Source organism: Caretta caretta, chromosome 2, assembly GCF_965140235.1.
Source record: "Caretta caretta isolate rCarCar2 chromosome 2, rCarCar1.hap1, whole genome shotgun sequence".
In the NCBI taxonomy this organism is placed as follows: domain Eukaryota; kingdom Metazoa; phylum Chordata; order Testudines; family Cheloniidae; genus Caretta; species Caretta caretta.
Genome location: NC_134207.1, coordinates 167,256,838 through 167,273,130, shown reverse-complemented (window position 1 = coordinate 167,273,130; position 16,293 = coordinate 167,256,838). Strand labels below are relative to the sequence as shown.

Genomic DNA, 16,293 nt, shown 5'->3' with positions numbered 1-16,293 from the left:
ATTAAGTCCTTGTTCTAATGATTATATGCCTTATTATTTCATCTGTATTTAATTAGGAGGATTTGAATTGTGGTAGCACATGTGGTATTCACAATAAAGTATAAAGTTATTTCCTTCTAACACTGCCATTAGGATCTGACCTATATCTTCGGTTGCCAGGCAGGCTAGTACAATTTCCCTGGTGTGAGGAAGCAAATCACACACAAATTATAATTACTGACAAAATAAAGACTGTCCTCTTTGAGGTGTACGTAATTGCTACAGGGTTATTAAGAGTAATTGCACACAAATTGATATTTTTTGCAAATCATGTAAATTCCTGAGTGATAGATGAATGACATTTAAAGCATCACCTTGTTTTCCTTTCAAGCCATGGCTGAAATTTTCCAACTGGGGTAAACACAGGTAGGCACCTACACCCATAATTAGGCACCTAAATAAAAGTAGCATGGTTTTCAGAAGTGCTGATCTCCTATAAATCCCACTGAAGTCAATGGGAGCATCAGCCTGTGGCTGCTCGGCAGCTTTGAAAATCATGCCACTTCTACTTAGGTGCCTAAATATGCATTTAACAGCACCTGAATTTGAAAAATGTGGCTCTTATTTCTGGAAAAGGGCTGGCAAATAAGGATAGGACACAGAGCAATTTATCTCCAAACTGCCGGTTCAAATCTGGATCAGATTGGTAATGACCAAGAGACATCATATGAGGACCTATGTGGAGTATTCTGTTGAGTTATTATGTCCATATCAGAAAAAAGTACCACTGCAGTTGGTAGTTTTATTGGCAGACTAAGGAGAGGGAAAGGCATAAAGATTGAACTGCCCTCACCCTTAGGTGGAACATCCAGGTCAAGTAGGAAACACTTTGGTGGGCAATGTTAAGCAGGGCTTGCATTTCTCCTGCTGTCACTCTACCTGGGGAGACTAGAAGACTTTGGATTCCAGTGCTGTCAATTTCACAATTTTCATGACAGCTAATATTCAGTTTAATTTCTTTTTTTAAAAGAAAGCAGATTTTCACATAAGGTAGGTAACTCTCAGTGCCTATGTGTAGCTGTAGTCACTTATATTTCTTCTAATCAAAACGTTGTTCTAATAAAGCATATTTCTTGGAAATTTTAGCCAGAGAGGATAAACCTCATCACCACAGGTTATGCAATTTCCTGATTATTGCTTTGTTTCACATTTGCATTGTATTAAAATCAGTCAGCCCAGATAGCCAGGAATTAGGAAATTCCCCTACATTTAAAAAAGTTACTGGGGTAGAAAAGGTTTCAGAGTAACAGCCGTGTTAGTCTGTATTCGCAAAAAGAAAAGGAGTACTTGTGGCACCTTAGAGACTAACCAATTTATTTGAGCATGAGTTTTCGTGAGCTACAGCTCACTTCATCGGATGCATACTGTGGAAACTACAGAAGACATTATATACACAGAGACCATAAAACAATACCTCCTCCCACCCCACTCTCCTGCTGGTAATAGCTTATCTAAAGTGATCATCAACCTGGATTTGTGCTGGAAATGGCCCACCTTGATTATCATACACATTTTAAAGAGAGTGGTCACTTTGGATGGGCTATCACCAGCAGGAGAGTGAGTTTGTGTGTGTGTGGGGGGGGGCAGAGGGTGAGAAAACCTGGATTTGTGCTGGAAATGGCCCAACTTTTCTCACCCTCTGCCCCCCCCCCCACACACACAAACTCACTCTCCTGCTGGTGATAGCCCATCCAAAGTGACCACTCTCTTTAAAATGTGTATGATAATCAAGGTGGGCCATTTCCAGCACAAATCCAGGTTTTCTCACCCCCCTCCAAAAACCACACACACAAACTCACTCTCCTGCTGGTAATAGCTCATCCAAAGCGACCACTCTCCCTACAATGTGCATGATAATCAAGGTGGGCCATTTCAGAAGTCACCTACTACAGGACAGGCCTAACAAAGAAAATAACAGAACGCCACTAGCTGTCACCTTCAGCCCCCAACTAAAACCCCTCCAACGCATTATTAAGGATCTACAACCTATCCTGAAGGATGACCCAACACTCTCACAAATCTTGGGAGACAGGCCAGTCCTTGCCTACAGACAGCCCCCCAACCTGAAGCAAATACTCACCAACAACCACATACCACACAACAGAACCACTAACCCAGGAACCTATCCTTGCAACAAAGCCCGTTGCCAACTGTGCCCACATATATATTCAGGGGACACCATCAAAGGGCCTAATAACATCAGCCACACTATCAGAGGCTCATTCACCTGCACATCCACCAATGTGATATATGCCAGCAATGCCCCTCTGCCATGTACATTGGTCAAACTGGACAATCTCTACGTAAAAGAATAAATGGACACAAATCAGATGTCAAGAATTATAACATTCATAAACCAGTCGGAGAACACTTCAATCTCTCTGGTCACGCAATCACAGACATGAAGGTCGCTATCTTACAACAAAAAAACTTCAAATCCAGACTCCAGCGAGAAACTGCTGAATTGGAATTCATTTGCAAATTGGATACTATTAATTTAGGCTTAAATAGAGACTGGGAGTGGCTAAGTCATTATGCAAGGTAGCCTATTTCCCCTTGTTTTTTTTCTAACCCCCCCCCCCCACTCCGACGTTCTGGTTAAACTTGGATTTATGCTGGAAATGGCCCACCTTGATTATCATGCACATTGTAAGGAGAGTGGTCAGTTTGGATGAGCTATTGCCAGCAGGAGAGTGAGTTTGTGTGTGTGTGGGGGGGGGGTTGAGAAAACCTGGATTTGTGCTGGACATGGCCCACCTTGATTATTATGCACATTGTAGGGAGAGTGGTCACTTTGCATGAGCTATTACCAGCAGGAGAGTGAGTTTGTGTGTGTATGGGGGTGGGGGGGTGAGAAAACCTGTATTTGTGCTGGAAATGGCTCACCTTGATTATCATGCACATTGTAGGGAGAGTGGTCGCTTTGGATGAGCTATTACCAGCAGGAGAGTGAGTTTGTGTGTTGGTTTTTGGAGGGGGGCGGGGGGGTGAGAAAACTTGGATTTGTGCTGGAAATAGCCCAACTTGATGATCACTTTAAATAAGCTATTACCAGCAGGAGAGTGGGGTGGGAGGAGGTATTGTTTCATGGTCTCTGTGTATATAATGTTTTCTGCAGTTTCCACAGTATGCATCCGATGAAGTGAGCTGTAGCTCACGAAAGCTCATGCTCAAATAAATTGGTTAGTCTCTAAGGTGCCACAAGTACTCCTTTTCTTTTTGGGGTAGAAAAGTTTACTTTGTTCTCTATCTCCTGGAATTACCTCATTTAAATTAGAATGAGATGTTTGGGGTTGGGAAATCCCAAGGCCTGGCACCAAAGCCTAATGTTGATGCAACAAGAAAATTTCTTAACATTGTATTATTTCATATAACAGGTAATACACACTGTCCCCCTAGTAGTTTGAAGTAGTTTGAAATCACACACCATTATAATGGACAAGTGAAGGGCCCTGTTTTTGACAGATGTAATTGTTAAATGTGCAATTGAAAAATATCATTTAATTAAATTACTTATTTTAAACTGTATCTAACTAGGGCAAACTCCTCCTAATGTAGCAATTTCACTTTGAAAAATGTGCTCCCCTTTCCTTACACAGTGCAGAGATAAAATAGGCCTAATTACATGGGGAAGGAGGGATACACAAAAGGGAAAGGCAGTGGCTAGGGCAGCACCGCTCAGTTTGTGCAGTTGTCCCTAGCAACTTCGTGGTTGCTACCCAGAGGCTCATGTCCTTGTGGCCGAAGGGGTCATATTCAGCAGAAATGGAAGGAGTCAGGAGAACAGCCATACTACAGAGTAAGTTCCAATTCCAGGGCAGAGAAAGTTACTATGCAACTTGTACCATTAATCAGTGGTACCGTACACAACTGTAATTGCCCCTGCACAGTTCTAACCAATTGTGGGGGTTGGAGGGAGGGGGGCGGGGGCAGCTGGTGATCAGACAGAAGCCATTCTGCAATTACTGGATATGTGCCAAGAGCAACATTAACCCATCAAGATAGCCTATGCATGGGCTAAGAGCTGCAAGGTCTTCACTGGCATTTTACAAAGATGCCAGGTCTGCACAAGATTTGTAGGCCTCACTTATCCTCTGTCATGGGATGACTGGACCTTTAAGATTTAATGGGGCAAGCCCCACCTGTGACTCATTCAGCACTCCTCCCCAAGTGGGAAAAATTAGTGTAGCCACATGACAGGTAGGTCACATGGTTAAATCAGAGCAGGCCTGGAGATAAAAGAGAAGCTTCCAGAGATGCAAATGGCCCTACCTGGGAGTAAAGGACAGAGCTGAAAGGGGCCAGCTTGAAGAAGCTGATCAAGGACTGCAGCCAGCCTGAGTTATCAGGGCAGACGCTGACGGAGTGCTCTGTGACTCCTGAGTCAAGGGGAGCTAGGGCTGGACTTGAGGGTCAAAAGAACAGTTTGATTGATATGCCTTAAGAGACTCAATAAATGAGACTCCATATAAAGGGGTGTGTGTGTCTTGCTGCAAATATTCTGGTATTATCATGATGCAGCTTCATAAGACTGTTTTCCATCAACCACCTTCATATCAGATAAAATTTACTTCATTTACTTCTGCATCCTTGGAGAATGCAGCTACCATCTTGTCACTTTATGAAGCCCTGCATTACAGATCAATCACTATCTTTTCTCACTATATTGTTTAAAAAAGTGCCTCACAATACTTAAACTTCAAATATATACAGAATTTTTTAGATTATTATACAAGTTTTCTTTCTGGAAAAGCACAAATAAACAGGAGAAAGATCTCTCTGCACAGAGCCCTCATTCCTGTGAATGGAATGAGCTGCATAAACACAAGTTAAAACACTTTATTTTTAAGAAGATTATTAATTTATGTGGGTTTATGGCTAGAGCTGGTCAAAAATTTTCCTGTGGGAAACTCATATTTTGAAATTTTGCTTTCATCTGGAATTGGGCAAAAAAACAAAATAATTAATTGTTTTGCAGAACAGAAAGTTGTGAACATTTAAAAATGTTGAATGATTTAAATAGGGATTAGGTGCTTAACTCTGTTTAGGCACTTTTGAAAATCTGACTAGGCACTTATCTGCCTGTCTAGGCATCTAAATATGTTTGAAAATCTGATCCTAGTCCCTTTTGGAAAAGATATTTAGATTTTCTTAAAAGTTTTATCCCTAACCTTTCAGTGAGTTTTGCAATAAAAAAAAAGTGTGGATAAAACAAAGATCTTATTCAAATGCAAAATTACCAGATTCCTGATGGGAATGCTGCAGGTAAAGAGGATCTAATTTAAAGGCATTTGTTAAGTCTGATCTCTTCTTCACCCTGCACAAAAAGACCAATATGGATTAGATTATCACAGCATTGTCTCACCTAGGAAAAAAGACAATTAAATGGTGATTAGGTCAGGAAATCAGATAAGGAAAATCAGTGTCAGTCACATATTTCCAAAGTACTGTCTATTCCTTATTTAGGGCCCAATCCTGCAAACCTTTATTTGCTACTATGGCACCGCTCACACAGTGGTAAGCCTGAAGCCCTGAAGTTAGGGTCTGCAGCAATGAACTCTTACTGCATATTTAAAAAAAACAGACAGGAAACAAACACACCCAAAGTCTTTCCACAGGGAAAACAGGCACTCACACCAGAACATGTGAGCTAGTTAAGACAACAGTAAAATTAGTGGTGAACGCAAGGTTTCCAGCTATATGTTGAAGCAATTGCAATGTCAGAGGTACCATGGCTTTGAAGGCTTGATATAATGTAATGATCTCTGAAAGACAAGCTCCATTGAGTGTAAAACTAGTGGGCAGTGTAGCTGGAATAACTTTCAAAAGCAAATATTTTTTTCTTGTAAAGGGAAGAAGCTACATCATATTGATTGGTAATAATAAATATTTTGATGGCATAATCTTTATTTGTAGAGGGAGTCACTCATACACAACAAGTAATGGGCATTATACATAAAATGAGATTAGATACCCCAAAGGTAGAGACTATTTGTCACCATATTAGGCATGTAAATATTTGATAAAATAACTAAGAACATTAGTATGGGACAGTGAAGAGAAAATGGTCAACAAATCCTATTTCTTGTACAATATTCTGCATGTTTTTTTCTAATTGGAATTATTTGTAAATTTCTACCTAAATATCTAATTTTCCAATATCTTACTCTTTGTATGCACGTAAGAATATGTCAAATACACACACACTCTATATACGCTCAATATCATGTTCCAAAAGATAACATTCATTCCTTATATTTACGGAGATAAGCAGGTGCATAATTTTAAGCGCATGAGCAGCAGATGACATCAATGGGACTTGTGCACAAAGTTACATGCCTGCTTAATTATTTGCCTGGGCCAAGTGGGGTCAGGAGGAAACTGCTACCATACTATGGAGGTATGAAGTAATGAATCATTAGAATTAGAAATCGACCCCTTCTTTTGCAACATCCAGTATTGATCAATGCCAGAGAAAGGAAATCTGATTAAACATTTGCTATGGTGTGGCAATTTTTTCAAAAGGTGCTAAATGTTTTCAACTCCCACTCCTACTAGCTCACAGTTGAATATTTAAACTATTAGAAACAATGGTGTTGGTGAGCCCTGCAAGTACTAAACGGATGTTATTCTTTTAAAGGGGATATGGTCTTTCCCAGATAAAAGTCTCAAAGATTCTATCTGACAATAAGAAAATGTCTATTTGAGAGGGCTTTATTTTAAAAAAATCTAAAATCCTAAGAAACAAAGCCAACAGAGCTGCATCTGCACACACCAGGTCTAAATTTTGTCCTGAATAGTTAAGATTCCCCACAATGGATTTTAGCTTCTACCACTGAATACATCTGAGGGTTTAAGTCATGCCCTTACCTTCATCTGTGCATACCACTGTCTGATTTAAGGTCTCTGTACCTGTTTTGGAAAGTTCCTTTGATACCTTATGGGGGTTGAAGCTTTCTTAAAGATCTGAAGTCATGCTAATAGACCCATTAAGATCTAGCTGGCTGAGATTTGCACATTAAAGCTTCATACCCCCAAGTGCACAATAAAAATCCCTCTGAATAGAATAATGAAATCATTATGAAAAGTAGTTACTTATTTTGATTGCACAACTGCAGCTTTTAAAGACCTCAATTATCCTGTCAATTTTAATTTATAAAGAAAATAACCAAAGTGATTACTTCTTATTATAGATTAACTCCTTGTAAAATTTTATTTTAAACTATAAAAAACATTTTCCTTTTTTAAAAAAGATGTTCAAAAGCCCCCTGTATGCAGTAAACTCTTCAAGCCTGAAAACTGAAACACTTAAGCCATTTAAAAAAATTGTAAAAGAAAAAATTACTTCTGGGTCAAGATTTTGTTTGCTGAGTATTAACCTGGAGTGGTTTTTTTTTCACACTTACATAAAGTAGGAATTTTATCCCTATTTTATTTCAAAACAAATCAGTGTGGTTAACAAGTAGCTAAGGCAAAATGACAAGTATTTCCTGTTTAGAGTCTCTGAGGGAGGACCCGTCAACCCCACCACTGGGATACAAAATGTACTTCTCTCTCCGTGTGGCTGTATTAAATTGACCTTATCAAAGGTGCCAACCACTCTTTTCTGTGCAGTTGCAAGCTGGAGTGACTTTTTTGTTTTTAAACAAACATTTATAACCAAAATGTCTCCAATCCCAAACTATATCAGTGCTAGTTTGTGCCACTATTTTATTTATTCAATAAATATTCATTACAACTCTTATTGCTTGCCTAAGATGTTGTAGTAAAAAGAAATGGCAGTGTTTAAATATTGGGTAAAACTTTAAAAAGTGTCTAGGTGACTTAGGTGTCTAGGTTGAAACCTCAGTGGGACTTAGGCTCCTAAATCACATAAATGCTTTTGAAAATTTTACCCATTATTAGACATGTTTGGCTGGGATTTTTGAAGGGTCGTAAAGGAGTTAGGCACTTGGTTCCCATTTCACTTCCTTAGGGCTAGTGAACCTGGCGATTTAGTGTGCTGCAAGCCAGGTTGTGAATCCAGATCACACTAGCTTCCTGCACACTGACTGGCTGTGTGGACCCTGCTATCACACATTAAAAGTTCCTTAGTGCACTTTTGATGCTTTGGAACAGCAGTAGTTCAAAGTGCACTATGGACCTTTTAGTGTATGATAGCAGGGTCTAACTGGCTAGTTAGTGTGTGGCAGGATTGTGAGCTGTAGATCACACCCTGGCTTACTGCACACTAAATTGCCACGTAGACAAGCCCTCAGGCTCCTTGAAAATCCCAACCTTTGTGAATATATTCCCAGCTAGTATTGCGCCTTTGTTCAGGATTTGGGTTCAGGCTTGGCCTCAGGCTCCTCTTCAGCAAAGCACTTACGCGTAGACTTACCTTTAAGTACATGTTTAATTCCTTTTTAAATCAATGGGACTTAAGCACATGCTTAAGTGCATTGCTGAAGCGAGGCCCTAATGGCACCAACATCTTGCAATGTATTCCCATGAAGCTTCAGCCCAAAGTGGCAGAAATCTTCCCAGATCTCATGAGATTTTCCTCTATACGGAGTCAAAATCTTATGAGAACAGCTGCTTTTGTGAGATCTTTTATCTGATGGAATCAGAAATGTGTCCTTCTGGTTTTAGATCAGACCCACAACCAAAATTATAGGGATTCCTATGCATTTCAGGCTTTGGTTTTGAAGTGCTCAGATAACTACAGTATAAATGCCTTGGCAGATTAGACAGGCAAGAATAAGAAATTGGCCCTGTGCATGCATGTGTATAGATGTAGACACCATTGTATTTGAACCCGAGGGAGAAATCTAATGGAGCAAATTGCTAAAGGAGGTCATTTACAGTAAGTATCACAGCTTTGCTTAGAAGAGACTTCTGCAGTTGCTTTGCAGAAGAATTTGGGAGTGCTGGATTGTTCCAGCAGTGCTTCTCACCCCCCGCCCCCCTTTGACTGATTAACTGGATCTATGGGAAAGGTGATTCATTGGAAGGATGAGGCAGAGAAAGTGACTGATGCAAAAGATTAGCTAGAGAAAACAAACAAACAAAAAAGTGCCCCACAATAGTGCTATGAAGGGTAACTCATCCTAGCAGCACATAGATAATGAATGTATGTGAACAGTAACACAAAGTGGTAGTCCAGTAGGGCAATAAGGAAACCTTTCTAGTTATTGGGGAAAATACAGCAGGAATAATAATGGAATATTGTGCTGCCCACACATAGAAGATCATATGTCTGGAGACAGTTGCTTTCATGTATGGAGGTTTGTTTCCCCCAAGGCTTTTCTGTGGGTCAGAAACCAACATTGTTATATTTGAATGGTTCAAATAAAAATGTAGGTCTCATTGGGATCATTCAGTGTTATTGAGGAGTAAAATGAAGGTATTCTGCTGCTAGTGTTATTGGCCTGGCTGGAGTGGTTTTGCTTTTTCTTGATATCAACAGGATCATTTTATTAATAATAAAAAAATTAGACTAATAAAATAACTACTAATTAATAGTGCATTTAAAGAGAAAGGAAGAGAGGCCCTGATGGCTGCCAGAACTGCCGCAGGAATAGGGAGAAGTGGGTTGAACTAAGCCTGACCCTGCCTGAGCCCAACAGAGGTGGCTCCCACCCTCATGTGGAAGCCCATGAGATGGCAGTTCCATTTCCTACTTCCCCTGGAGGCAGCTCCAGAGACCCAGGTTGGAGGAAAGGAGGGTGTGTGAAATTATGCATGTAAATCCAAATTTTAGGCACCTGACTAAAAGGGGCCTGATTGTCAGAGCTTCTGAGCACCCATTAACTTCAACAGGAACTGCAGGTTTTTACTCGTGTGAAAGTCAGGCTATTTTTATTTAGGGGTCTAAACTAGGATTAATGTACCTAACTTTAAGCACCCAGGTTTGGACAAGATTTATAGGGACCTTGCTTTGTGGACTGAGAACTAAATAGATATAGTTTATCCATCCACAGTGAATTGCAAACTACCTCAGGGCCTGAGACTATATGCCTCTGGAGTCTAGGAAGAACCCTACCTCATTCCATAGGGTTATGCACAAACCAACACACAAAGTGTGAGTTTACTGTTCGAGTGCTGTCTAGAAAGTTGTTCTACATCATAGAATTTGTGTGTCATGATAAACCGCCACCACAAACCCTGGTAAATTCGGTTTAAAAAACTACATTCAAAATGTTAAAGTTGCCAAGTAAAGAATTCAAAATGAAGAGAATCTGGTCTTTACGAAGTTAAGGTTGCCCGGAATTTTGAGTGAATTCTTTTAAGGTTATTTTTTGCAATTGCGCATACACACATATAAACAGATTTTTAAATGTCTGGGCTTTGGCAGAGTAGGGGCAATACAATTCAAAAAATGAGTTTGTAATTGTTTTTATATATTTTTACCTTGGCTTCACAGAATTATGAGGGGAAGGGATTAAGGGGGAGATTTTCCAAGGCACAACTGCAAGTGAGGCATCTCACTGCTGTTTGTGCCTTTGAAAATCTCCTCTTAAAGGCCTGAGTCTCCTCTGACTTACACCAGTTTTACATTGTTGTAACCCCATAGATTTATGTCCGTGCAAGGAAGAGCAAATTCATACTCTAACAATGTCTAGATATTGCACCACTCAGTAGTTATTTTGTGATTTACACTACTTTCCTTTCAAAGAAACGAAAAGTGTTTGCTCTAACTGCTCATAAATCCAGCTACTGAGTTTCTTCTTATTACTTTTTGTTGCCATAAAAGGCTCGTTAATTTATGAGAACTGAATTGAGAAAGAAAGCCAAGAATATGATGGTTCATTTCCTCACTTCCATCAGTGGCTTCTTGGACACTTGGTTCTCTGAATCATGAAAGGGAGTTGAATGGGAAGCAAGAAAATGAATTCCGCCCTTCTCCCGTCTAATGTCTACACAGAGACACACATCTCATCATGAGATAATTACACTCTAGGGGCTTTGTTCTAAACCACAAAATACTCTTTATTGAGATGTGACTACCAGTAAGAATGAGGCAGAATCAGAACATGAGAAACAGGGACTGTTTCTGTTCTGCATTTGCACAGCATCTAGTACAGTGGGGGTCCTAGTTCATGATGAGGGTTCCTAGGTGCTACAGTAATGAATAATCATAATAACCTACTGATACCTACCAAAAAGAAGTACATGTGCAGTAGGACACTGATCTGGACAGTTTAGAGTTAGCAACCCTAACCTAATAGCTGAAAAAATCCTATTACATGGTGTTATGTACATTTGTAACTAGGGATGAAGCCATAGGCACATAAGTCTCATGTTTTTACACATTAGTAATGCTGAAGATAAGAGAGAGGGAAAGTATTGATAATTAGGACTGTTCCAAAATTTTCATTTGATTTTTTTTAAATGAAAAATAGCCTTTTTTCCAAAATGAAAATTTTAGTTTTTCAACAAAAAACGGAAAGGCATTTCCCCCCCCCCCCCGACCCAGTTTTGGAAAACTGAACTATTTTAAAAAATGATTTTTTTAAAAAAAGTTTCTTTTGAAATTTTTCATGGAAAATATTTACCATTTCCTAAGCAGCTCTTTTTGGTAATCAATATAATCAGATGGTGGGTGACTACAAGATGCTGGCAGTACACTTAGAGTTTCCCAACAAAACTAAGTCCTAGCTATGGGACTATTTGTTATGAGAATTTTTTTATTATTCTCCTTGTGATGATGATTGTTTCCTTTAGGCCATTTTGCTTTGTGTTCCCAATGTACCTGCAGGTTTCTCTGTGGCACCTCTTTGGAACACAAAATGTAGTCTTGCTCCTCACACATGAATAATGAAAATCATTGAAAAACATTGACAAAGGCTTTTTTTGAATCACTTCGCTCTGAATCTACTAAAGTCCAGACTCTATAAACAAAGGCCTTTAAAGTGTGCAGTCAAGACTCAGAGAGACCATATCAAATTAGAGAAAGAAGCTTGGTGTAATGTGCAATTCATTTCTTTAAATGATGGGCACAAAATGGAATAGATCTGAATCCCTGAATTTTCATGTCTAGCTCCAAACTTCAGGGCTCAGACCCATCTCTGGTTTTCTATCCCCTCAGTCAAATAATTTATCATGCTACTATGAATCATTCACTCAGGCAAACACTACACAAAACTCCATATATCTATGTGAAAAAGGGAATAAGTGTTTAGAAAGATTTCAGAGTAGCTGCCGTGTTAGTCTGTATTCGCAAAAAGAAAAGGAGTACTTGTGGCACCTTAGAGACTAACCAATTTATTTCAGCTAAGGTGCCACAAGTACTCCTTTTCTTGTTTAGAAAGAGTGTGCTTCACCATAAAGGTCACTATTTCTGACAACCTTATATATCCTGTATTACTTACCACATAGCAGAGCAGTCAAAATTCACTAGGAGCCATTTGTGAGGGTTAAAGTTAAATGAATCTGCAAACTGACAGGGTTAAAAAAAAGAAGAATTAGAAAAAATATGGGTCAGAGTCCTCAAGTTATAAAAGCACTGTAAATTTTGCCAATTGCATCCAGATTCAGGACAGCACTAAAACAAACTAAATGTTTTCCTGAAAAGTGGCTTTAAAGATAATACCTAATGTAGCTCCATCTAAAGTGAATGAGAGTTATATGTGCATGCTGGGTGAAATTTCTCCTGCACAGAGGACCAGCAAAATGAATATCTACCACGTAAGCCTCATGTAAGCCTTCAGGGGTCAGCAGGACTACATGCTTGCTCAAAATTGTACATATGCTTAAGTACACTTTGCTGAATCAGAGCCATTATGCATACACACAAGGGAGCAGAATTCAGGGTGCTTGGACAACCTAACTTCTGGCATCTCCTAAATCTTAAATGTTTGACTTATGCAATTGATAATGTGCTTTTAATATAGATGTTTTGAACTTTATTTTAATATATATCTTATATAAACATCATCTCAATGTAAACAAAAAAAATCTCATTATAAACAAAAGACATCCCAAGTTTTGGTTTTTAACCCATTTTCTACTCAAGAGTTCCTAGATTTCACTGAGTGAGAAATTAATATTATAAACATACACATATATTTTATATGTGCACGCACACACACAGGTAATAGATTTTGATCTAGAATTGTGTTTCAGTCCGTCTAAACACAGAATTAAAGGTGGTCAAAAATAATTTTTTCCCTAAATTTTTTTCTTTTAGTCAAAGAGTCATTTCTCATCTAAACTAAATTTATACAAAAAAACCCACTTTCAACCAGTTCCACACAGAATGCATGGCTATACATTACATTTTTGACAATATCAACTTCGCACGACATGTATTCAGGATAGAAGCTTCCCATACTGTGAAAGGCATGAAGGACATTTGTGTTGAAAGTTTTCTAGTTTAGGTACTATGGCAGCCATTGATGTTGAATATCAGGGACACAAAGGAGAAGTGGGGATCTTGAAGCACCAGTCGCCACCTAATAGCTATCTTTTCACATTTGTTTCTCATTAACTTCCTCATCTTTGGTGAAAGGGCAGTGGTTGCTCATGTTGGAGAAGTTTTTTATCTTTCTAATATCTGAGGTAGGGAATCTATTCAGAGCTGTTGAATAGTTGCTACACTGACAGATGCTGGCTGTGCAATGGATGTTGATTCATTTCCTACAGGAACCAATAAAAATAATTAATAAAACCCACACAGGAAATTACAGCAAGCTTCATTTGCTGATAAAAAAAGAGAATGAGAGAGAAATGCTTTGTTTGTTAGTTTTTCCTCCTCCTTTATTAGTCTATCTGTCAGAGCTGCTCTGTTTAAATTTCTGTCTTTACCAAACAGATATTTTCTCCACTGATGTGGAAGACAAGGACTTATCTGATGGTGTGACGGGAGAATCAGGAAATTGCAGCACCCTTATCTGAGCAACTAGGTGCCAAGTGACTCAGTAAGAGGAAAAGAAAAAAGAACCTGAGAGTTATTGGAAGAAAATTTCAACTGACTCATTTTCAAATATTAAACGCTGTCTGTTATAGACACAGCCACAGTCTGGCCTTATATGTAGGGTTGCCAGTTTTGGTTGGACGTATTCCTGGAGGTTTCATCAAATGACAATCTTTAATTAAAGATGAATCTTCAATTTCTGGAGACTCCAGGACAATCCTGAAGGGTTGGCAACCCTACAGTATATGTCCCTTAGGAGGAATATAGTAATACTTCTATGTCTTACTTTCAAAACAGGTGAGATAGTGGTTGTTATATTTTTTAAACTTTATAGAATTAGGATGTTAAAATATTCTCTACCACGATACTTAGGCAAAAGTCACCCTTTTCTCAGGCTGGGTTGATTCAGTGCTACTTGGTATTTTGAACAGTAAATTTGTGTGTGTGTGTGTGTGTGTAAAGATTGCAGAAATGGTTTTACCTGACATGGTAACCATGACGAAATGAAAGCCATTTTTGAGATGATAAAATTGTGAGAGTTGGCATAGCTAAGTTTTGCTTCTCTGTGGAGCAAGTTTGTCTGTGTTCAACTCTGCATTTTTGCTCAAATTTTATGCTCTAAAAGCAGCTGTGGGGATTCACTCCCAGGAGGAGCATATCAAACGTGGATCAATGGTTCTCAAATCTTTTAATGTGACCTTATTTAAACAAATTCCTCCCAAATGTGCCTAAGAACATAGTTATGAGTTTAGGTTGCTGCCTTTTGTAGCTTAGCCTGTAGGACAAACTTATTGAATGATGACTAAGATGAGCCCAAACCAAAACACTGGACATACAGCCCTTTCTCTAAATTTAGGGGAGATCTGGATTGAATTTAACAGCTGACCCCTGTTTCGATAGTGGACTGAATCAACAGTCCAACATTTTGATATAATCTGCCCTACTTGGAACTTAAAAGAAGTCCTGATCAAGATTCAAACTGCAGAAAGGAGCAACTCCCAGGTCCTCTTGGAGTCGTTTCTGCTGATTTGGGGATCATTGTGGGATGGGGACAGGGACTAGACTGGCTGAGTGCAAGGGCTCGTGGTAAAACACACAAACATATGGTGCCCCCTCCAATATCTTTTCACAGTGCCAGAGGAAGGAAATCCTCTTCGCCAGCATGGCCAGACTTATACAAAGTTTGGTTTCTACCCATCACTATCGATATTTTGTACAGAAGTGCAGCATCTTGATCAAGCATGAATTCTGGGTTACAGTCACAGGAAAGTAGAGGTTTAAGAATCTATGGAGCCTTTCTTTTTGGTTTTAAAAGACAAAAAATATTGTTCACTTTTTGTGACCCAAGAACCTCTTAATGCCAACTGACAAGAGAGTGTGTAGGAGGGTTGCCGGAATCTCCTGATTCTACGATGTACATTCTGGTTGACTAAAGAATTTTATGTGAGGTTTGAAATGAAAGCCAGTGTCACATTCGTCATCAATATAATTGTGAAATGTATGTACAGGACTATGTAAGGAGTTATGGATATACACTGAAAACAGGTTCTTAAGCTCTGTATCAAGGTATTAGACACAAGGAAGAGTGACAAACAGATTTGCTGTCAAACTGAGATGTCTCTCCATCTATTTGTTTACAACTAAATTGAGTCTTATCTTGTTTACAGTGGGTCTCCGATCTCCAGTCTGAACTGAATGCAAATGAAGGCTTGTAAGACAGAACTAACAGGACAGTGAACACAGCAGGGGAGAGAACCTTATCTTGAGGTACATATCAAATATTTACTTGAATATATTTGGGGAGGGAGGAAAGGGATGCCCTGGCAGCCTTTTCTGAGGAAGTAAGAGGATAGCACTTTTGCTTCATGAAAGGTGGGGGCACGGGGGAAAGGATAGTTCAGTGGTTTGAGCATTGCCTGCTAAACCCAGGGTTATGAGTTCAATCCTTGAGGGATCTGGGGCAAAAATAAGGGATGGTACTTGGTCCTGAAGTGAAGGCAGGGGACTTGACTCAACTCAATGACCTTTCAAGATCCCTTCCAGTTCTATGAGATAGGTATATCTCCATATTAAAGAAAAAAAGGGGTGTACGCTGGAGAGAACTTTGGGTGAGATAAACAGCTTTAGATTAAAGTAACTTGTTCGTCACATTTAGTGTCTAGAAAGCATGTTATGATTTTGTTTTCCACGTAACCATTTGTTTCCAATATTCATAGATTTTAAGGCCAGAAGGGACCATTGTGATCATCTAGTCTGACCACCTGTATAACACAGGCCATAGACCTTCCCCAAAATAATTCTCATGACTCTTTTCTGAACCCTCTCCAATTTATCAATGTCCTTCTTGAATTGTGGGC

General features: G+C 39.2%; 1 protein-coding gene across 4 annotated transcripts in view; it reads right to left on the bottom strand.

Moving 5' to 3' along the window:
- Nucleotides 1-16,293, bottom strand: part of DDC (dopa decarboxylase) — a 120,366-nt gene that overhangs the window by 33,599 nt on the left and 70,474 nt on the right. For 3 of the 4 annotated variants that reach the window (XM_048839254.2, XM_048839256.2, XM_048839259.2), the window contains 2 exons: nucleotides 12,393-12,460; nucleotides 5,280-5,356 (listed from right to left, as the gene is read on the bottom strand). The exons of the other annotated variant lie outside the window; for it this stretch is intronic. In XM_048839254.2, the coding sequence (XP_048695211.1) occupies nucleotides 5,280-5,356; nucleotides 12,393-12,460 (145 nt within the window). The remainder of the gene's footprint in view (nucleotides 1-5,279; nucleotides 5,357-12,392; nucleotides 12,461-16,293) is intronic. 4 annotated transcript variants of the gene reach the window in all.